Raw genomic sequence first — 23,826 nt, forward strand, 5'->3', positions numbered from 1 at the left:
TACTGACCATTGGAAAAGCCATGCCTTTAATCTGAAAGCCCTACCCTGTTTCTTCTTGTCCTATTTGAATCTCCAGTTGTTTTTAGGGTGGGATTTATCTCCACTTCTTCCTGTAAGGTAAAATGCCCATGGTTTGGGGTTTTATTTTGTTTTGTTTTTGTTTTACACTTGTTACTGACTTCTTATTTCTGAAACAGGAAAAATTAGTGGTGTTAAGATCATCACAGATGAAGAATTTAGGAAACATGGTGAACCAGGATCTGTGTTCTGTGGCAGTGAATCAAAAGGACAAGGTCCCAATCTCATGACTGCTAGGTCAAAAACAAAACAAAACAAAACAAAAAAAACCCTCCATTTCTCCAAACTCCAAAATTGTCAAAATATCCAAGCTCAACCTTGGCCACAGGAGGACTTTAACAGTTAAATAAAAGCCAGTGTTCCTCAGGAACTTGTGAAGCCTGTTCTGTATCTGCTGAAAGGACTCATTTCTTTCAGCCCAAGGGATGTGTGGCTGTCCAGCTAACCTTCAACTGTGGCACCATCTGCACAATCAAGGTCCATGCTTGCCTCCAGCGTCACACCCTATGCACAAGTCCCTGTAATGCAGTTCAGTGTCCCCACACCATCCTCACAGCCCTTTCGTTCTTTCTTTCTTTAAAGATGTGATCTGATTTTTCTTTTTTTAATTTTATTTTTTTCATTATTAGTTACATTTTATTAACTCTGTGTCCCAGCTGTATCCCACTCCCTCATTCCCTCCCAATCCCACCCTCCCTCCCTCATCTCTTCCCTGCTCCTTTCCAAGTCCGCTGATAGGGGAGGACCTCCTTCCTTTTCATCTGACCCTGTTTTATTAGGTATCTTCAGGACTGGCTGCAAACTCCTCCTCTGTGGCCTAGCAGGACTGTTCCTCCCTTGGGGGGTGGGGAGGTCAAAGAGCCTGCCATTGAGTTCCTGTCAGAAATAGTCCCTGTTCCCCTTACTATGGGAAACCAATTGGTTACTGAGATACCACGGGCTACATCCGAACAGAGGTTCTAGGTTATATCCGTACATGGTCCTTGGTGGAATGTCAGTCTCAGAAAAGACCCTGTGCCCAGATATGTTTGGTCCTTGTAGAGCTCCTATCCTTTCCACGTCATACTAACTCCCCTTCTTTCATATGATTCCCTGCATTCTGCCAAAGGTTTGGTTATGAGTCTTAGTATCTGCTTTGATTCACTGCTAGGTAGAGTCTTTCAGAGGCCCTCTGCGGTAGGCTCCTGTCCTGTTACTTGTTTTCTCCTATGTCCAATGCACATCCCATTTGTCTTTCTAAGTGAGGATTGATCATCTTACCCCGTGTCCGCTTTCTTGTTTATCTTCTTTAGGTGTATAGATTTCATTATGTTTATCATATCTTATAGGTCTATATAAGTGAGTATATACCATGTTTGTCTTTCTCCTCCTGGGATACTTCAGTCAGAATGATCTTTTCTAGATCCCACCATTTGCCTGCAAATTTCATGATTTCCTCGTTTTTGATTGCTGAGTAGTATTCCATCGTGTAAAAAATACCACAATTTCTGTATCCATTCCTCAAGTGAGGGACATCTGGGTTGTTTCCGGGTTCTGGCTATTACAAATAAAGCTGCTACAAACAAGGTTGAGCAAATGTCCTTGTTGTGTACTTGAGCAAATTTTGGGTATATGCCCAGGAGTGGTATAGCTGGGTCTTGAAGCGCTACTCCTAATTGGAGCCCTTTCTTATACTATCTACTTACCCTTACAACCCGGCTAGTCTCACTATGCTTTCCCTATGCTCCTGCTCAAGATCCCGCTAGTCTCACTATTCTCTCTCTCTCTCCTGCTATTCTTTGCTCTTTTGCAGCTAGCCTTGGCCATGCCCAATCTGCTGGCCATGTTCGGTCTACTTCTTTCTTTCTCTGCTCTGGACTCTTCCAGACGCCTCTGGCTGTTCTTCTCTCACATCTACAATGACACCTTCCCATGTCCATGAAATGGTCATGTTGTCACTTTATACACTGATGATTAATATTTTTGGAAAACAAGAAAGAAAAATTTTAAATGAGATAATACAGTGGGAACACCAATGAAGAAAATAAAAAAAGCAATGCCAGTGTTTGTAGAGATACTAGTGATATGTACATGGTTACTATTTTAGACTGAAAACCAAGGAAAACTATTTGAGAGGTATGCAAAGATCTGAGGAAGATGAGGCTGGAGAAATGGTTCAGTTGCTAACAGCACTGGCTGCTCTGCCAGGTGACATGGGATCAATTCACAGACCCACATTGTGGCTAACAGTCTTCTGTAACTCTGGGTCGTCTTCTAGCCTCCATGGAGCATTGGCACACAGTGGTACATAGACATGCAGACAAAATACCCACACATGAAATCAAAACTAAAAAGGAATAACTTTTAAGAAGGGGGGAATCTGAGGAAGAGAATTCAAGTGAGAGGAACCACTGGATCACAGACCTTGGGTTATATTTAGGCACCGACAGGACTGAAGAGGTATAGGCATAGAGATAGAAAACTTCAGGTACCCCTGAAGTGTGAGGACTCTGAAATCTGTAGACCAAGATCAAGTGAATAAGAGAAAACTTTGAGGGTGCTTTGAATTCTGATCATGACAGGAAACCACGAAGGAGACTTAATCAGAGCTGCTGGAGTTGGGTAATTAGGTACACAGAGATTGTAGGCAGTGAAGAAGATCCTGAAAGAATGGTGGGCTGGATTTGGGATGCAGCTTTAGAGAGAAAGACAAAAACAAGTGTAGAGTGTTTGTGGTAGAGGTTCTAGCTAGCCTTTATGGTGGACTGCATTTGGTAGGGATGCAAAAATGAGACATTAAGAGACCGACTGAACTCTATCTTAACAGGGAGGTGACTAGACATGCCATTTGCTGAAATGGGGAAATTTCAGGTACTACAGTAGCTTTCTGAAGGAACAGAGACAGTATATTAAATAAGAGGTACCTAGCAAACTATGAAAAGTTTTAAAGCTGCGCACCTGAACACTAAATGCACGAAAACAGCATTTAAAGACATGGAGCCAATTTTCTCCAAGAGGGCTTTCAATGAAAGGTCAGGACAAAGCTGGGGACATGAGAGGCTTGGCTGGGGAAGATGGAAATGTGGAACCAGCATAGGAGAAATGAGTGGTTATACTGGTTCCACAAAGCTGAGAAATGAAAGCTCTCAAATTATTTGAAAAAGAAAATGGTCAACCACATCACACGTTGCTAGGAGGTGAAGAAAAGATCACCATCTCGGGTGATAGGAACATAACATTAACAAGCCTTGAACCAAATAAGTAACTCTTATCTTCTGAGAAACAATAAAAGGAGAAAAGATGGGAAGAAAATCTCACAGCAGCTGCACAGTAGTCACAGGTCTTACTGCAAGATGGTTTTCAGTGAGGGACAGATGTACAGGTATGACACATAAGACAATATGGCACAGATAAAAACAAAACAAAACAAAAAACCTGTCTGGCACTCACAAATGCATCGATCTAAACAGATCTAAACATAGACCTTAGAATGTGTCATTACATGATAGACATTTTATTACTGACTCTGGAGACAAGAGGGAATTTCTGTAAAGACTTAAAATTAATTATTCAACAAAGACTAGCCCAAGCCAAGTCTACAAATGCACTGCTTTCACAGGCAGCTCCTGGAGGAACATATCAATCCTCCTCTTGCAGCAAAACTGCCAAAAGCCTGATGATTAATACCAATTGCCCATTTGTTAAACAGTGCAAATCACCCTTTGTCATTTAAATTGAACGAAACTTGAATGTGCATAGGTTGCAAGTAGAGAGCAGAATCTGGAAGGCAAACTTGGTCTTAAAACGGAATACATTAATCTTTGCTGGCCCTGCTCCCAACAGAAACCACAGAACTCTGCTGTTCCCTGGGCGAGCCATGCTGTGAGACTTCCAGTTGATTTCTCCAGTGATGGCACCACATGAAACCAGGCCCAAGTAAACTTTGGAAGGAAGTGAGGTCTTGTATTTTCAACCTAATGCTTGGCTTTGACTTTAAATATATGACACTAAGACCAAGGCTAACTTCCAGAGCTCTGAAAGCTCAGCAATTCATGAGGGTGAACAGGGACTCTTTCACACTCAATAATTCTTAACTGGCTCTTTAAATTACTTCACAAGATCAGCTTTTAAAAAACTGCAGACCCTCGGACACATTTACCTGGTTATTAGTGCAGCTCTTCTTAAAGCCCCAAGTCTTTGTGGGCCAGTAGGCTCCTTTATACACAATAAAGTCTAGGGTTTCCTCCACTATTCCAGCAGACACTAGGAAACTTCTTTTGCTAGAAAGCATTGGAATCCTACTCAGGGCCAGCAGGGCAACAGACACAGGATAGAGTGGCCATCTCTCTCTTCATTGTGCATCTGCTCTCCTTTCTGAATGTGTCATCTGCTTCACCCTGTAGTTAGGCAGGTTAATTATTCAAGGAATGTCTTACTAAGAACCCAAGAAACCCAACCTATTCCAATCTCACTTAAGATTGAAGGCACAAGGTAAGAGTAACTGAGGCAGAAGAACAGGAAGCTTGCCTTGAGCTTGCATCTCCAAAAATGTCAGAGAAGCTAAGCCCAGAAGTCTCACCAGCACTGCCTAAACATGACCTGAGCAAGAACAACACCAACAGACATGCTAATGTGGAAGGGGAAAGCTCATGAGGCCTCCACCCTAGAGAATGGCAACTAAGGAATGCTGAGAGAGAAAGAAATATAGTCTTCCCCAGGTAAAAGCCCCACAATTAGTTATCCAATGTTAGGTAGTCAGCTCATGTATGTATACATGGATGTCTGTATATGTGGAGGTAGAAAAGGGGATAGGACCCCCAGAAACTGGAAGTATGCATGTTGAGAGCCACCTTGTGGGTGTTTGAAACCAAACCCCGTCCTCTACAAGAGCAACAAGTGCTCTGAACTGCTGAGCCATGTCCCCTCAGCCCCTCAAAAACACAAGTAAATGCCATTCATCTCTCTGAGAATCAACGGAAGTAGCTGATGCCACACACTGGATTCTTTACCTGCTTGATACACTTCCTGCCTTCTTAATGGGGATGCTGATGAGAAGATGGAGGTCCACAGGACATTTTAAAAGGTTAAAGGAAATTCCACTTACAAGACATAATCTCCATTTCACTCCTCCCCCTCCCCTTTATTTTGAATAGTGGTTAGAGAAACATAGTGGCAGGAGAAATCTCTCTTAAATCAGAATTTATTCTTGATCAAAGTGTATGAAGTTCTTTGCAAAACACACTGTGCTTAACATAAAGTACATGAAGAAAAACAACTGAACCAGCACAGTCCAGCTAGGCATAGGGCTGTTAGGTGAAACAAATCAGGGGCTAGGGCCACAGAACATATCATTAGATCTGAGGGCACTACACTTTACTCTAGGCTCTGTTTATATGCTACCGACTATGAAAAATGCATAGGCTATAGATACATATATTACACAGAATATTAAGATATTGTACATCAGCAAATGGTTCTTCTCTGCAAAATTCATGATGCTTTTAGTTGATCTACTTGTGAGATTGCCATGTTTGAGTGGACGCCATAATGCAGCATCATGCTATTCGTCACTGTGACTGTTTGGGAGCCTTCCAGAAATTAAAACAGAATGTAACCTCATAAATAGGTTGGTCACCCTAAACATAAGCATTGACCTATAAATTCAGGATAATGTTTTCACAATCAGGAATGTCCTATTTAAATCCTCATCAGAAAAGAGGAACATCTTATTCAGAATCGTATACACTGCCAAGTACTAAATTTAGCGAGAAGAAGAAGAATAAGTACTGTGGATAATGAACCCCATTAGGATGAAGAGGAGGTAAGGGTTCTAACAGGGGGGAGAAGCGTATAATACATTTCACACTACAACCAAGTTAGCATGGAAAATGCATAAGGTCTGTAGGAAGGCCTTCCTGCAATCAAATAATTAACAGTATAGTGTTCTTTCAACCAAGGGAAAATTACTTCTCTTAAAAGCAAGGTGCATCTTATTAACAAAGCAAAGAGAAGTGCTGCGAGACAACAGTAACATCAAATCAGAAGTTATTCTTGATGAAATTGTCTGAAGTTCTTTATAAAACACACTGTGCTTAGCATAAAGTACATGGAGAAAAACAACAGAACCAGCACACTCCAGCTAGGCATGATGCTCCTTAAAACTAACGTGCATCCCTAAACAGCCTCTCATCTAGCCTTGCTCACTGTGGTCTGCTAGTTTCCACTCAGGGCTGGAGAATGCATTAAATCTAGAAGCAGCAGATCAATGAAACCAGCCTTCACTTGTAAATTATTAAGTTGTTTGACAGCATTCCCATTCTCTATTTGATAAATAAGTTTTCTTTGTTTGAAAAACTGAGAAAATACCTGATTTTGGCTTTTGTTTTTATGTTGTTTTAATGTCCAAAGCGAAACAATAAAATTTGTTTTAACATCTCTAGGTGAAAATATTTTAATACTAAAAATTCTATTTAACCAGTGTCTGCATAATTCCATAATGACTTAGGATCTCATTAGTGATTTTTTAAAAGTGAAATGTAATTTATATAAATGACCTAAATATGATCCTGGTTAATTGGAAAGGAATGTTTCATTCGCCTGCAGGTCCCAGCAAACATTAGGCAGATGGACAGACAGATGCACTTCATCATGAGAGGATGCGAGTGGCCTTGAAGATACCATAGTCACAGCTCTTCTCTAGAAATAAAGTCACCTCAGGTAAAAGTAATACTTCAGCCTAATAAGATGTGTTGAGTAAGGCAGATCCCAGTAAATCAATGTTAGCTTTATGCAAATCAGATCTAGTGATCAAAATTAACTCCAATATACCATAGCTTTATGAAACCTTAAAATTTTACCACTTTCTCCACTATCACATATTAATTTCAATCAATGATATATTCATATGGCAATTTTACTTAAAAGGGAGATTTGAGTTAACTGAAATTTATATAAACATTTTACATTATTTCTTCAGCAAGATTTTTAAAAATATTTTAATTGCAAAATACAAACAAGAAATGGATTTATTTACATATTTGTTCTCTCTTGTTTGTTTTATGTTTTTCCTTTTTTTGTAAGACAGGGTCTTATGTAGATCATACAGAATAGCGTTCAAAGTCTGATCCTCCTGCTTCAGTCTCCCTAATGCTGCTGCCATGCCTCGTGGGACACCTTTCCTCCTAATGGATTGCCTTGTATAGCCTTGATATGACGATATGAGCCTGGTTTTATCTTATTTTGTTTATGCCCTGTTTGGTTGATGTACCTGGGAGGCCTGCTCTTTTCCGATATGAGGCACAGGTGGGGTGTATCTGAGGGAGAAGGAGGGAAAAGGAGACACTGGGGGAGAAAAGGGAGGGGAAACTGGGATCACGATATAATATATGAGAGAGGAATAAAAAACTTCATTGAAATGTTAGCTGCTATGGTATTACTCTTTGTGTTGAGGGACATGCATGGTAGTTCTCCAATAATCACAGGAAAGGAAAATGAATTTGTTTCAAAATAGAAATATTGAACGATCGAATGTGTTCTCTCAAAAATTTTAAATAACAATTTAAAAGAACCATAAAGAAAATTGGAAGTATGTTTTTGATGGGCCAGTTTAAACTAAGACAATATTTGCTTTTCTGTAATATTCTCCTTATCACAATCCCTGACAGTCTAGGCATCGCCCACCCACCTCTTTCGAAAAACTTGAGCGTTCTAGAGAAGAGCAGAAGCAGTCTGTAAAATGGGTAGGTTATCATCTTCTCTCACGAACAGCAGTGAAAGAGTGTGCAGTGGTCAGGCTATCAACAATGACATGAGCGGCAAGCGTAAGGAGACCAGAAACTCCAATGTAAAATACCTGCATCGGGGTTGAATCAACTATGATACTTGCTTCCTGTATCTACTTCCTTTCATGGAATATGTGACGGAAGATAAGAGAAGTAAACCCCATCCCTTGAGGCAACAGCCAACACCTTTGCTCAAATGCCTTGTCAAGTGCTCTGCAGATGACAGAGCCCTGGACACTTTACTCTGTTGATTTACCTTTTGGCCTTTCCCACAAAAACGACAATAGAATCCATATGAGTTTTGCTGAATTTTAAGGTTTGGCCCATGAAGGGTGGAAGTCCAGTGTCAGAGCTGGTGAACTTGATTTCCAGAGGCAGTGCGTTTAATTCCAGGCAGAAGACTATCACACAGTCCATCAGATGCTGGTGCCTGAGGACTCACGTCAGTGTACTTCTTCATGTGATCGCCACCTCAGTCTAGGGCCTGATCATCTCCCACTTGAACTAATATTCTCATCAAGTAATTGTGCTCTCTACCTATTACGTACGTCCAATCTAATCCTTCATTCGAAATTTTCCCCAATCAGTTTGTTAAGGATGCCTCTTCTAACTCATCATTATTCTGTACAAAAACGTAAATAGCTTTTCAGGGCCTTCTACATAATGCTCAAGTTTCTAACCCTAAAATTGAGGAGCAAACACAATTATTCTTTAACTCATCTTTTTACAGTTTTTTTAGTCACACAATTGAGACTCATGAAGTTTTTCTCAAAAGGTGAAACAGTATTTTAGGATTTGTAAGCCACATGTTTTTGACACAGGTGTTTAACTTAGAACTTTTAATGGAAAGCAGAGTGTAGCTGCCTCTCACAAGGACCTTATTTACTCACAATTATCTTCGTCCCTTTTATAAAAATAAGCATTGAGATAGATTTTATCAAAGGACCATAGATAGCCAGAATCTGTTGTAGGTCACTTATTTCTTACATACTGGTCATTCATTGGGTCTGAAAACAGCTGTCCGGTGGTGTTTCTCAGAAGGGATACAGGATGAGTTAGCTCTGTTCCCTGACAATGCTCACAATCTTCTCTACACACATGAAATCACTCGCTGATTACATCACACATTCCATGAAAGGTAGCAGATATAGCCACAAGCAAAGTTTCATGTAGGAGGCGCTGGGAAATCATTTTTGAGGGAGAGCGAGCTGGAAGAAATCATTGTCGGAAGAGGCAGTGACAGCACAAGCTAGAATACAAGGACTCAAAACCTAATGGTGAATTGGCACAGACAAGCATAGAGAAGAAAGATGGATTTTGAAATGGTTTTAAAATCATACTAATGAGTTCAGGCTAGTTCCTCTAAACTGTTCTGCCCTTAGCCCTAAGCAAACGGCTCTGTTTTGTGATTGCTATTTTAAGTAAGAACTCCTTAAAAGTATATTCCTAATTGTTGATGACTTCTGGAAAAGCTTCATCATACATCATAGCTATTATAGTAATAAACTTGTGTAACTATCAAGAGTTTTGCAGATTTATGTTTGTCTTAACATATTAATGAAATATATCAGCTTAAAGTCTTCATTTTTTATTCCTACATCTTGTATTCTTTCTTATCTTGTTTGTACCAGCAAAGGCATTTAGCAGAAGGTCAAGCAGGAGAGGCAAGCATAGCCTTTCTTATCTTGTTTGACTTAAAAGGTAAGGCTTCTAGCAATAGGAGACATGTTGATGACACTGCCTTAGGAGCAAAATAAACTAATCAGAGTACTCTTCAGACAGGAGGATTTAATGACAAGATGCTGAATTAGAACAGAATCATATAGATTCATATTACAAGAATCATTTGTGTTTAGGAAGAAAGCTATGGGTCTGTGGTGTTCCGTCAAGAAAGGGCATCTCATGGTGCTGACTCTGACCATGACATAGTGACATTTTACTTGGTTGACTCACAAACTAGTCAAACTTTAATAAGCTGCAAAGTCCCATGGGTCCCATTATGGACAATGTCTAAGAGCATACACAAGTCTCCATTATATAGAAGCAAATTACCCAAATTACTTAAAGTCAAGTCGACCTTATATTTTTCTTTCAAGTCATTTTTCTTGCACACATAAATTTTGAGATATGGACATAGAATGATCTTTCTAAAAGACTACCTAAAAAGTTTTGGAAAACTCAAAATGTCAAGAGAAAGGTATTTTAATATAAATTGTATGAGAAAATTGTCATGTGCCGTCTGTTTCTTTAGAACTGAGAACAAGATAAGGCAGACTTGAGCGTGTTTAAAGTCTTTTTCAGAACTCCCTTTCTGGTTGCCAGCTGGACTTCTGGTGGCATGCTGGACTCCTGATACTGGGACAAGGGAAAAGGAAACACCTCAGGCTAGTAAAATCATTGTACCCTTGAGAACAGCAAAAGGTGAACTATTTCCAGTATGGGGCTTCCTGTTATCTATCGGAGGTATAAAAATGCCTGCAGTGGGAATGAGAAGCAGGAAGTGCACTCTGGAGAGCACAGCCATCCTCGGCTCTGCCCAAGAGTGTCATGCAGTGTTCCCACACACAGTTTCTACTGAAGTTATGAGCTTCACATTCGATGGTGCTTTATTGTCTAACTGCTACATGCATTTTGTTCTTTCACTTTTGCTTGCTTAGTAAATGGCTTAATGGCGTGTCTAACATGAGACTACCAGAATTCATTCTCCATTATAGCACAACTATCTCTCAGAATCTCAATCAAAAGAGAAGTATTTCTATAGTTTGGTTTTTGTGAAGGCAGTTACATGGCTTACCAGAAAACAATTTATAACTAACTACCCAGTTAAATGAGGCTCTTGAGGAGCCTCACAAATCTTAAATCACAGTCCATTCAACAGCAGCCTCTCCTCTTACGGCCTTTCATTTTCCATTCTCTACGTAAATTCGCTTATATAGACACCGATATATCATAGACATCTGATAAAGACTACAAGCCCGACAACTTTACAGAATCCTAAGCACTTCTAAAACGGTGCTACTCATACACCTGCGTTGTTCCCCACTGAGTTTTTACTCTTGCCCTTCTGTCAGCAAATATGTAGCCATTATACAAAGAAACATGTTTAGTCTTGTAACAAAACAGCCCCGAGGAGCAACATTTGCCACAGTGAAGTCGAATGACAACTCTGCTAACATTTTCCTATCTGCAAATGAAATCATGTGGAAAACTATTTCTATGCTAACAGAATAATTAAGATAAAGCAAAAAAAAAATGATTCATTGGAAATGGAAGCCTGGCTTGTTCCGGTTCTTGAAGGAGGGACAATAACTATTATAGTTCTATATACTGTGTCTATGTTCTCTTTAAAAGCTGTTTTTGATGTTATAATTATAGAGACAAAAACATCTAACTGATACTGAAGCAAATCCTGAGGGGTGTTCTGCTTCTTGTTGCTACATGGGGATTACTTGATTTTGTACAGTACTCCAGAGGTGGAATATCCCCGGAGACTTAGCTGTCTTTGTTCATACAGGTGTTTTCAGTATAATCACATCTCTTTTAATTGATTTTCATGTTCTCATAAAATGCATGCCTTTGAGTACATCAGTCTAGTGAAAATCACATCTAAAAGATACATGGGTTGCTAGTTTCCAACACTTGAAAGAGGGTTACAAGAAGATGAGAAAACCACCAGAGCGAGAGGCATTATAGTTTCAAGTCATCACTATTTATTCTATAAATATAGAATATCTTCTATTGCAAACCAAAAGTTCTTAACAAGCAAGTGTGTATTGTAAAACAAGAAGAAAATCCAGCCAATTAGAGCCAAAGCAACATCCTTCAGATGTGTGAATACAACACTTGCATCCCGTCAGCACATTCTAATGATCTTTTTCTTTATTTAAAAATGGCTGATTGTAAATAAACGCTACTCTCACAGCTCCAGGGAAGTTTTACAAAGAAAATGCAGCACTTCAGTGATAAACAAAATGTCAATTCATCCCCTAAGTCCACAAGATTATTCTGTATTATATAAGCAAAACGTTTTCAGCACAATTGAAAGCTAGTAACCATTCCAGGCATAAACCACTTCATTCACAAAACATACGACGGCTGCAGAGCCTTATGTAATGCAAGATTTTACCAAATAGTCACCATTTGTACTGCTTTTAGGGTATTCTAGCCAATTAAATTCTTATAGGAGATTTCACAGCTGGTTGAGGGTTATTGTAAATAGCCGCACTACTTTTTTGATATGGTTGTCATAACCCCAGCTTGGACTCTGTCACAGTGTGGTTGCTGTCTCATTGTGCCTGCCCTTTGATCCCATCTTTCTTCTAAGGCAGGGATATATCCTGGCAATTGCAGCACCCACTGACCCCTTTTCTCCTGTTCTTTCTGGTGTCTACTCAAACTTGGCATTGGTGCCAAAAGACAAATTCAGCATATCCCTGTTAGCCATGATTTGAATATCTTCTCTTGAAAATCTTTGGATGTAACCAAGGACCATGCAGGAAGAGGACCTAGGACCTCTGCACAGATGCGGCCTATAGGAAGCTCAGTCTCCAAGCGTGTTCCCTCGTATGGGAGCAGGGGCTGTCTCTCTGTTGCCTGCTCCTAGATCACTTTCCCCTAGCAGGGAGTGGGGGTCTTGCCAGGTCACAAAAGAAGAGGATTCAGGCAGTCCTGACTAAACTTGATAGGCTGGGGTTAGTTGGTAGGGGAGGAAGTCTTCCCCTTTCTGAGGATGAGGGGAAAGGTATAGGGGGAAGAGAGAGGGATGTGGGGCTGGGAGGAGATGAGGGAGGGGGCTATAATCACAATATCAAGTGAATAAATTCAGAAAAAATAAATTTAAATTAAAAAATAACAAAGGAAAAATCTTTGGATGTTTTAAACATTTTCCCCAATGCCATCCGAATTCCTTATTTGATAGGTTGTCTTCATAATAACAAACTCCATCCCTTCCATCCTTATCACAACTCCAAGAATGTCATTCTGGCTGCCTTGCTCACAGTCTACTTTTTGAAAATAAAAATTATATAACAAGGGAAAACTTTACAAAAGTTGTAACTGGTTAACTTGCAAGAATGTCCTCTTCTCAAATGTTTTTCACATTTTCTACCTACTGGCTAAAAGTTGTTTCTCTTGATCTATTCTACTGTGTGTGCCCACAGGTTAAAAAAAAATGTTTACAAATAGAAGAGGCTAAAAAATGTGTCCCCGTTGCATAAATGAAGGCTTTGGATAATATGAGAACATGAACCTTATTTTCTTCTAGCTTCTAAAAGTGAAAACTTCTTCGAATTTCATGAAATTTAAAGGGAATCCTGTGAAATTTCAATTATGATTTGGCCTACTTCCTTACATATCAGCTCTCTTGTACAAACAGGTATTTTTTATCAATAATATTTCTAGTGTTCACTTACTTTTAATATTATTATCACCTATTAGGCATAGTACTGAAAAAGTGTTCTAGGGGACTAATGCTTTGTTTAATTACACAGCAATGAAATAAGAGTTTGCATTGGCTAGTTTCCAAATGACTTGGAACAAAAGAAAATTCTTATTCCTCATAACTTGTAGTCTCCTGTCTCAAGTAGAGACACGATATTATAACAGTTTCTGCATCCAAATGGTTCCATTGTGCTTCATGGTCCTTGCCCACAAGTTGTTCACAAGGTGACACTGGGACAACAGACCTAAAAATCAAACTGTGTTTATGCATCTTAGAAAGAACGACTCTGCCTTGAAATGCTTAAAACCAAAGTTTTCTCGTAACACCTTTTGATCAATATAGTCAAAACAATTTATTTTAGGCACTAAACTACCCGGTTTTGATTTGTCTGAAGATATTAGAATTTCTATTATGGCATATTTTCTTATGAAAAATCACTGCACAGCAAAAAAAAAATGTTAATATCTCATAGGCTCAGGACTTATAGCAGGATAAAAGTGTTAGAAAAACTTCAAAGATGGAAAATGCGTAAGGTAAATGGAGGCCATCGAAAGAGCCAGAGTTATGTTTTACCAGAAGGAATGAGCGCTTATGAGAATGGTTCAAACTTGAGCGCTGACATACACATTCATAACAAGTGGAAGAGAGAAGTGCAGCGTGTGTTTTAATTGATGCAAGAGTTCGCTGCCCTGAAGTAGTTAAAATTGCCCTTTGAAAGATTACAGCTGTAATGCACACATGCAGGAAGCTTAAGGACATTTGCCTTTCATGTGCCCCAGTACTAGAGCATGTGCGCGCACACACACAGACACACACACAAAACAAGAACAAAACCAAAAAAAACAATAACAAAAACCCTTGGAGTGAACAGTTACTTCTGGGTGCGGGCAAAGAAAAACATGGCTATTTCTGAAAATGTCTTACTGTCATCTAACAGTAGGGGCAGTCAAGGGAAGGATGCTAATTTCATTGCTAGAGCAGAAGAAATTCTCATTGCTATGAGAAATGCTTAGCAATCATAAACCTACATCTGATATCTGCTTTACACCATTCAATACAATCAAATAGTCATAAACTTTGAATTTATCCAATTATAACAATTTTAAAAGGAACTTATGAAAGTGATTTCTCACACTAGAAATCCAAACTAAAGCAATAAATGAGAGTCCATATAGAAAAAGGTATTTTCTATTAATGTGTAAATTATCCAAGAGATTTAGCATAAAGATCATAGTGATACTGTTACCCATAAACCAAAGTTTTCACAGCAAGCATATCTGATATTTTTCCTCTAATCGGAGCACTGTGAAATATTTTTATAGATCAAAGGGATAGACTTGGCTTTACATGTCATCTGCCTTCTTTAAGTGTGTGTGTTTCGGGGGAGGTTGTTAGAGTGGTTTGGATTTTTTTGTTTGCTTGTTTTTGTTTTTGTTTTTGTTTTTTAAGACAGGGTTTCTCTGTGTAGCCCTGGCTATCATGGACTTGCTTTGTAGACCGGCTGGTCACTTGAACTCACAGTGATCCCCTGCCTCCGCCTCCTCTAGTGCTGGGAGTTTAGGCATGGGCCACTGTGCCCGGTTCATGTAATCTACTTTCAGTCATTTTTAAACCAGCTTTGAAACAAACTATATGTTTATAATTGTAAAGGTCATAACATTTTTGCAACCGTATTAAAATGTGGGCAGTTACAATGGTATGAAAAGAATCAGATGTTGGCCTAACACTGGAGACAATAGGATGTTGTATAGTCACTTCCTTATTTTTATATATTCACTCAGTATTATGAATACTGATTGTATCATTAAAATTGTTTATAAGCATATTTGCATGAGCATAAAATTTACCCTATGGCTAAATCATGTCATTTAATTATAGTTCTATGTTAATTTTCTCAGGTTGTTCATTAAAATTTTTATTTTATGTGAATATTCTCAATTTGTCAGTTGATTTAGAGAAGGAGTCTTTTCTTTTGAATCATGTGAAATATAAATCTGTAGAAGTTGGGACACTGAGAGTTCTCAAACAAGATTAACTACCCTTGTTTGATTTTGTGACTTGTGTCTCTTTCCATGACATCTTCCTCAAGAAACTGAGCATGGATGTTGGACTACAAGTTACATTACGTATTCCTCTTCCTGCTGTAAATTTCTGTTCCTACAGCTTATTGTTAACACCTTTGTAATAATAAGCCATTACTAACTTTTTATTCATAATAGCAGTCTATCCTATTTTAAGCCTACACAGTTTCAAGAAAACAAATCAAAGAAGAAATGACAGTATAAAGAAGTAATAAAACACAGCAAAACCAAGAAAAACCACAAAATCAGCACAAGGCATTTATGTTCTTGAGTCTTCTTTGAAAGATCATAGATGAATGTTTCCTGAAGTGCAGGAACAAAGGGAGGACATTAAATGTGTGTAACTAGACTCCAGTCAATTAACTGTACTTCCTATAGTTGATTACCAGTTAGCTACAAATGAAACAAACACAGCAGAGTCTATAACAGGGTCGATTGCTATGCAAATACACAAAGCATGTGAGAAACAGCAGCATGTATGGAGAAGCTAACCGGAGCCGAATAAGGATGAAAAGTCTTGGTCCTGTTTACAGACAAGGGAAGCATTTCAGACAAGTCTGGTTCCTTCATGGAAGTTGTCAATGACAGGGAAAGTACATTACCTAATTCAAGGGGGGAACTGAATCAAGAATATATCTGAAAACATAAAATTCACTGGCCCTCTCTCTATAATATTTAAATATCTTAACAGGTAAGGAGACCTGTCCAATAAAATTTTTATCAGAAAATGTAATTTTCAAGACTATATTTTTAAAAGTATAAATATTTTAGAATAAAAAAATGTTAAAGTGCTTAACAAACAAGTCATATAATTTATGGTTAGTACAAAGGGCATTATACAACATTTACATTCAGGCCAGGTGCGGTGGTGTGCCCCTGGAATTCCAGCTCTTTGGAAGCCAAAGGAGGATTGTGGGATAAACAGCAATATTCTGTCTCAACAGGCAAATAATCAACTAAAATAAATTTCTATCCTCAAGCATTATAGATTAGCTTCATTAGGGCTGTTTGGGATTTAACTGTTTTGTGCTTTTTTTTTTTCTTTTATGAATACTTGATGGGAACTGAATAGGAAGAAGTTTTCCCATCAAAGATGCTATTGGAGCAAACCACAGAGCACTTTCTAAAAACAAAAGCACAAATATTAAAACTTACAAATACACAAATAGGTTAGTATATGATGTAAGAAATGTATTTTACCTTCTAAAGAAGTATTTTGCTTAATTTTGGAAAAGGAAACAATACTAGTTACTGAACAGAAATTAAAAGCTTTGTTTAATTGATAAACCAAAAGAAATTTTGCATAAATATTTTCTACCTAACAAAAAGGGGGTATCACTAGATTTCAAAATAATATTGCTTTAACCTAATACTGATTCTATGATAATTATTGATTAGATTTTATCTGAGACATTGATATAAACCAAACGGTACTGAGAAATAAATATAATGTATTTGTCAAAGTTTTCTGTGATATGGTTTCTTATTGAACTAAACATTGTGAGATTGTCACTCATATGCAGTAATAAGCGTCCTCAAAAAGAGGACGCTTCCACATCTGCTATTCTTTCTGTGGGGTCTTTATAATCACAGTTCAGTGATTCAAACACCGTTATTAAGTGTAAGGCAGGGAAAGGGGCAGAGAAAGGAGCCACAATAAGAGCCTTACAAGTCACAGAACACACTACAGACATAGGAAATTCCCAGCACACAACTCACAACTTTATTCTGGTGTTGGGGGTTGTTCTGACGCTGGCCCTCAAGCTCTGGTTAAACCTATGCCTGTTGTGTAAACCTGCCTAAGTCATACCTAATTGGTTGATTTAATAGCCTATACCTGGGCAAGGCAGAGTGGGGTAGGTGTGTCTAAGGTTCCTTGGCTTCAGACAGGAGAATCACAGGAGACAGAGGAAGGAGGATGCCAGGTGGATTAGCATGGAGAAGGATCCACACGGGCCTGGAAAAAGGACTCCAATGATGGCGCAGAGAGGCCCAGATGAAGAATAAAAGCAAGTACTATGGGATTATGGATGGAAGACAGCTCAGATGAGGAGGATTAAGGTGGATGGCATTGGACGGGGGCTGGGAGGTGGATGGTGAGGATAGTGAGCCGGTGGAGGTGAAATATCTGCCCTGTCCAAGGTGAAAAAGGCAGTTATAAAATCCAACAGGTGTCTGTGCCTTATTATTTGTGATAGTGGGTTAGATAATACAACTGTGATAATCTTAGGACTGATAATAAATAATATGTAGCCAAACACTCATTTTTTTGATTTACTGCAACATTCTTATCTTTTTCTTTTTAAAAATGTGTGTGTCCATACCTATTAACACGCACACGTGCATTGGTTTGTGCGTGTGGAATTTCCTGTGGGCTTGCTCTGTCCACGTCACACTTTGAGCCAGAGCGCCTTAACTGAACGTGGGGCTCAACAGTTAGCACAGACTGGCTGCCTGCAATGAGCCTCCAGGACCATTCTGTGTCTTCCTTTCCAGTGCTGGGAATACAGGCATATCCCAGCATGCCTTGCTTTTTATGTGAGTTCTGGGGATCAAATTTGGGTTCTTATGCTTACATAATAAGCATTTACCCATGAGCCATATTTCCAGCTCTCCATTCCTTTCTCCAGTATGAAAGCAAAGAGAAATCAGCTGACAGGCACTCATGATAATTACATAAGCAACATTACACCAGCTTCAACTTAATAAAGAACAAAATATCAGTGTTAGGACTTTATTATCAGTAACTACTTAGCATACATCTGGTAGAAAAAAAAATCACTTCATTGCAAAATCACTACAATAACTAATTAAAACTCAGTGAAGTTAACTAACGTTTGTTGTGGACTTGGCCAACAACATGATACGTGTACTCTTATTGGCCAAAGAGATAGAGCTAAATTCAAGTGACTTGTTTTCTTCCAAGCTGCTGCTTACATTCTTCAATACAATTGTCTTGCATTATAAGCAGCACAAGCATCCCCAACATTTCTCATTTTTGTTTTGTCTTTGGTGGAACTTAGATTAAGTAATGTTTTTATATAATTAGTATTCAAATATTTTTTAATATTTTTATATAATATTTTTATATAGTTAGTATTCTTAGGATTGTTTTATTGTAACATCATTTGCATGACTATAGAAAAAAATAGGAATGATGGGCTAAAATTTCTCCCATATACTTGTTCAAATCCAGCTCTTACACCTTTTACCACTTTGGGTCCGAGTGTCTGCACACTTAGCAGTAGAAACATTGGCTCTTCATAATACACATAGGAAATTCTCTTATTAGAGACCACAATCATGTGTATTGTAAGTAATTGCTTTGTCATGTACATGCACAACCAATACAGCTTTGGGAAAACAAAAAGGGCAAAGTGAAGCTTCTAAACAGACCAGACAAACAAGAAATCAGCTGTAGTTCCCCACTGCCTGGGAAAATGTTCACTTTCACAATGAGTTACTGTGAAGATTCACAGAGAAGTTTTATATGCACTGAAAGTGAAGAAAATCCATAACATGTCAGAATAGTCACATACTTTGTGGATGAGTATGGAATAGAGCATGTCTGTGTTTCTGCTGTAAAGCTGAATGCTAACAAAATGTTCCTTATGAATGGGAGCAGAACACGCCACCTCCAAGCATGCCACTCTGACACGAGAATTACTTTGAGCTAAGAGAACTTGGAAAGCAACAGGAGTGAGCCAGGCACACTACTGTCCTCCTTTCTGCTGAAGAACAGGAGACCAACACTCCCATTTGAAGGCAGTCCTCCCTGTAGCTGAAGACAAGAGACAGTCCATGGAGAGTCACAGCTGAGAAAACTCAGCACAGGCAGTCTGGGTAAAATCGTTCTTCTCTTCCTCTAGCCTCTCCACATAATTTAGTTACTTGTCAAAAATTACCTGTCTTTGTGCAATCTAATACAAAGTCAGGTAAGTCTCACCATCTTTAAAGCCCTTCGGTTCTTTATGAGGGCTTTTATGACATCTAAAACATACTATATGTGTGTGACCATTCTCTGATCATGTTTTACAACAATTTCATGTCAGACTGAGACGGGACCACGAGAGAGAAGCGAGGAAGCCCACCGCTCCCACACTTACTACTGTGATTTCTACCACTGTTGCATTGAATAAAAGATTTAGAAAGTCGGCGCCTACACGTCTTCTTACATATCTTATTGCTTAAGTACTAACGGAAAACAGGTAGAAAGCATTTCTTTTAGGGAAAGGAAGATCAGACAGACATGCGCATGCACACACACACACACACACACACACACACACACACACACACTTTGACAGTCTAAAGGAATTTTCCAACATAACACGTTCCATTCCAAAGTCTCCAACCAGTCTTGGCTCAAAGAACGCAGCAAACGATTGAGTCACACTTGCCTCCACATCCTCCACATCTGTAACACAACATTTTCAGAAACAAGATTCAAGGTGACTCACCGGTCCAAAAGAATTGCTGTCAAAACTGTGTCCGTGATGGTCGCCTTCAACCCACATGTGGCCACGGGGGACTTTGACCAACCGGTTCTTGTGTCCAATGGTTCTGAAAACAGAGAGACCAATGAAATGAGGGCAGGAGCAGGACGTTACCACTCCGCTGTAGAATCGGGAAGGACAGAAGAGCTTTGGGAAGAGGAGGGTTTCTGACCCTTACAGGGGTTCCCGTAGGAACATGGGCAGGAAAACACGTCGAGGGAAGATGTGGAATGAAAACCAAGCACAGACTGGCTTCAGCCAACCTGATGGGGAGTCATACAACAGGTGGCTTAGTCCCAATGTATTTAAGGCCAGAGTGCTTTAGAAAAAGGCTCCTGGTGTACCACAATCCTTTTTGCTCAAGGAAGCATAATTAAATTGAAACCCAATTCAGGTTTCATGTCATTTCTTTCAAGAAGGTTTGATGTACAGGCTACCTGTACTAGCTTAAGGGCATGTGGGTGTGTTCTGCTCTCTACAGAGAGTGTACAGAACCACCTCCGGCCCTGGTTGTAGGAGCGTGATGTGGCCTGGCCCAACAGATAGAGCAGATAACCAAAGCAGTCTGTGAAGCACTTCCAATTTTCAGCTCTCTGGATGGAAAAACAGGGCTTTCCATCTTTCCCGTTAGAAAGAGCTCAGTCCTGATGAGACTTGGTGTGGTGAGGTGGGTCGATGGGGCCTCCCCTTTTCTGAGAAGAGGAGGGGGTCAGGAGGAAGAGGGGGTGGGAGGGCAGGGCCAGGAGGAGAGGAGGGTGGGGGCTACAATTGGCATGTAAAGTGATATATAAATTAAAAATAAATTAAAAGAAAAAGAAAGACAGTCCTGTGTGTTTAACATTCCTGGTTTCTCTGGAGATCTGGGTGCAAGGACCTTCCTGCTAGGCTCCCAACAACCCTGAAATGACGCAAGTTCCCCTAACGTAAGATATGGCTCATTCTCTAAGAAGTCCTTGAAAACCGTGTCTAAGAAGTACAGCTTTGAGAAAACAAAACAGGCAAAGACACATGTTTAAACAAATCAGACCAACAAAAACTCAGCATTAACTAAGAAATTCTTCACTTTCATAATGAGTTGCTAAGAAGATTCATAAGCAAAGAATTTCTATATGTACTCAAAGTGAAGAAAATTAATGAATTTACAGTATAGTTACATATTCTACAGATAAGCATGCAATATAGTTCTTCTTTTGTATAAGGAAAAGAAAAACTTGCTTAAACAAAAGGTACAGGGGGCTGGAGAGATGGCTCAGAGGTTAAGAGCACTGTGGGCTGCTCTTCCAGAGGTCTTGAGTTCAATTCCCAGCAACTACGTGGTGGCTCACAACCATCTATAGTGTTTGGTACTTACTTTAATTCATAATATCCTTAATAAATGCTTTAACATTTTAACATGTCTCAGTGAAATAAAGACCCATTTGTCCTCTTCCACTTTTATCTATGCTAGTGCTCAGTTGTTTCCATTTACTTGTAGAAATTCAGATTCAAAACTGAGTGTTGGAGGGATGGCTCAGAGGTTAAGAACACTGGCTTTAGACAACATAAGTTCAATTCCTAGAATCCACATAGTGGCTCAAAACTGTTTGTAATGTCAGTTCCAGAGGATCTGACACCTCTTTCATATACCCATGTTGGTTTACATGTGTACATGAAGACAAAGCATTCACACACATAACAAACAAACAAGGTGGAAACAGCATTAACAGGAAGGAAAAGAGTCTTGATGACATGTTGGTATTTATAGACTCAGGATTCCTAGAAACCAGACCAGCACTATATTTTTCTTAAAAAGTAAATTTTGAACAATTCTGAAGAGGAAGTGTCAATAACTGATGACATTTAGCAGATATTCATACTCTAAACACAGGGGGAAAAAAGTGTTAGGACAAGCTCCCTCACATTGCAAATGGCCATGATGCAAACTTTGTGTTTCCATTTCTTTTTTTATATCTACATTTGTGGATGTTTTGAGAGACTAAAATATTCATGCCTCCTGGTCTGATTCTCCTACTTGTAGAAATCGATTGCTAAGAAACTAGAAATATGGACAAATATTTGCTCTAAGGAATGTGCAATGGACACTTTTTATAGCCCCACTCCCAAAATGAAGTTTACCGAAATATCTAGTAGCAAAGTATTGGTAAATACATTATGAGACAACCAACTAAGTAAAAGAGAAATTTAAATAAAACTTGATTCAAACCCCACAGAAAACAAATCTTTTGGGAGCACACAGCTTTATATTTCCTTTACTTCCTAAGACATTCTAGACAACACCAACTTAGACAAGCTTCTCAATAAAGGTTTGCTGAATGAATGAGTGAACAAGCAGTTGAAAATCACTCTGTAAGCCAAAGTATTGAGGGGTTGGCATGTTATTATTTGCTATGGAATCTCTCTGAGGCTGGTCTGTTAGTCAGCGAGCTGTGTACGCACAGAAGAATGCATTAAAAGAGGAATGTGCACATAAATTGGTGCTATAGAAATTGAAACTATTCATTATCTTGGATGGTTTTTAATTTTCAAGATAATTTCAGTGTTGAATTGCTTTGCTTTAGATCAGTAAGTCATCCATGCAAGGAAGCAATATTGTGGCCATTAGAACGCCACAGTAAGCTAAGGGTTGCTGTTTGTTTTTAATTACTATAGGAAAAGAGACTTTCAGCGTTTTAGAAAAAAAAAATTTAACACATCTTACCCTTATATACTTTGCAATAGAAGTGTTCAATTAAAGTCATTCCATTAGTTCTTGACATCACCACTGCGTGAGCTAGTGTCCAATAACTAATATTCATATCAAATGATAGCCATGAGGAGAACTCATAGCTAACTGCTGCAAAGGTATCATCACCTAATACATGCAAACACCTGTCTCCATATTACACTAAACATTTAGGATAAATTCTTAGAAAGAGAAGAAAGTTGATTTTTCTTCAAATAATCATTTAACAACCACAGAAGTGTGCGTATGAGAAAACACTATATAGTACATTGGGTTACTAATTACTCAGGGTTTCAGGTCTTGGGGTGTGTTTCCCAGGGATTAATGGTATGTGTGATAGCACGCTGGGCTATCTCTCTGGGGCAAAGAAGTGAAGATCCTCCAAATAAAACAGTCCTTTGACTCATTTCTGAATGGCACAGCTTGCACCTTTTTGCTCCATCTATTCAACATACAGGTCTTTGTTGTTAGGAAAGTTTCTAGGGAAGGAACCAACATGAATCTCAAGACTATGGTACCTTCTGCCGCTTGGTAGTGATTACTCATTGGGTAAAAGAAGGACTCTAAGGAAACCAAGAGGCTTGGTAGGCTGGGACACAGATAAGTTGTCAAGTTTTGGAAGGAAATGGACTTATCACAGTAATTAGAAGAAAGTCTTCTGATCATTCATAATATCAAGAAGAGCCATGGGTATAAAGCAGCTTTAAGACCCAAACACATGAACTATTGATTCTGTTAAAAATTGTAAAATAAATTCAACACAATCATAGGCCAAACATACTCTTCTAGAAGTTAGAATGAATGAAATAAAATAAAAGTCAGGCTGAATTTTAGGTTCTATAAGAATCAAGATACATGTGACAGAAAATCATAGTACTATCAGAGTACCGGTGAAGGCAGCATCTATCTCTGTTAAAAAGTGATGTATGGAAATATGCCTTTCTTGTAGAATGTCCGTAGAGCAAAAAGTACTAAACATATATTTGTTAAATAAATGACAAATGAATTTAGAACTGATGAAAAATAGTGGCCTGAAGGCAGAATAATGTGAAAGAAAGCACAGTGATTCTAGAACAGGCTAAAGACATTTCAACCTGAATCCTCTGATTTACAAGCAAGCTTATACCTTATAATTGTTTGGCATCATTACAATAGGGTTTATCTAGTGACATTCACCTGGTTCAGGTGAAGATTACCAAGTAGTGTAAACATTGCAAGGAGAATACACTGTTAACCTGTAGAGTTAGCT

At 38.8% G+C, this 23,826-nt stretch overlaps 1 protein-coding gene across 6 annotated transcripts in view; it reads right to left on the reverse strand.

Moving 5' to 3' along the window:
• Positions 1 to 23,826, reverse strand: part of Immp2l (inner mitochondrial membrane peptidase subunit 2) — an 815,753-nt gene that overhangs the window by 155,807 nt on the left and 636,120 nt on the right. For all 6 annotated transcript variants that reach the window (XM_055624048.1, XM_055624043.1, XM_055624028.1 and 3 more), the window contains exon 6: positions 19,820 to 19,922. In XM_055624048.1, coding sequence (XP_055480023.1) covers positions 19,820 to 19,922 — 103 coding nt within the window. The remainder of the gene's footprint in view (positions 1 to 19,819; positions 19,923 to 23,826) is intronic.

The sequence above is a fragment of the Psammomys obesus genome, unplaced genomic scaffold (assembly GCF_907164565.1).
Source record: "Psammomys obesus unplaced genomic scaffold, mPsaObe1.curated_primary_1811, whole genome shotgun sequence".
In the NCBI taxonomy this organism is placed as follows: domain Eukaryota; kingdom Metazoa; phylum Chordata; class Mammalia; order Rodentia; family Muridae; genus Psammomys; species Psammomys obesus.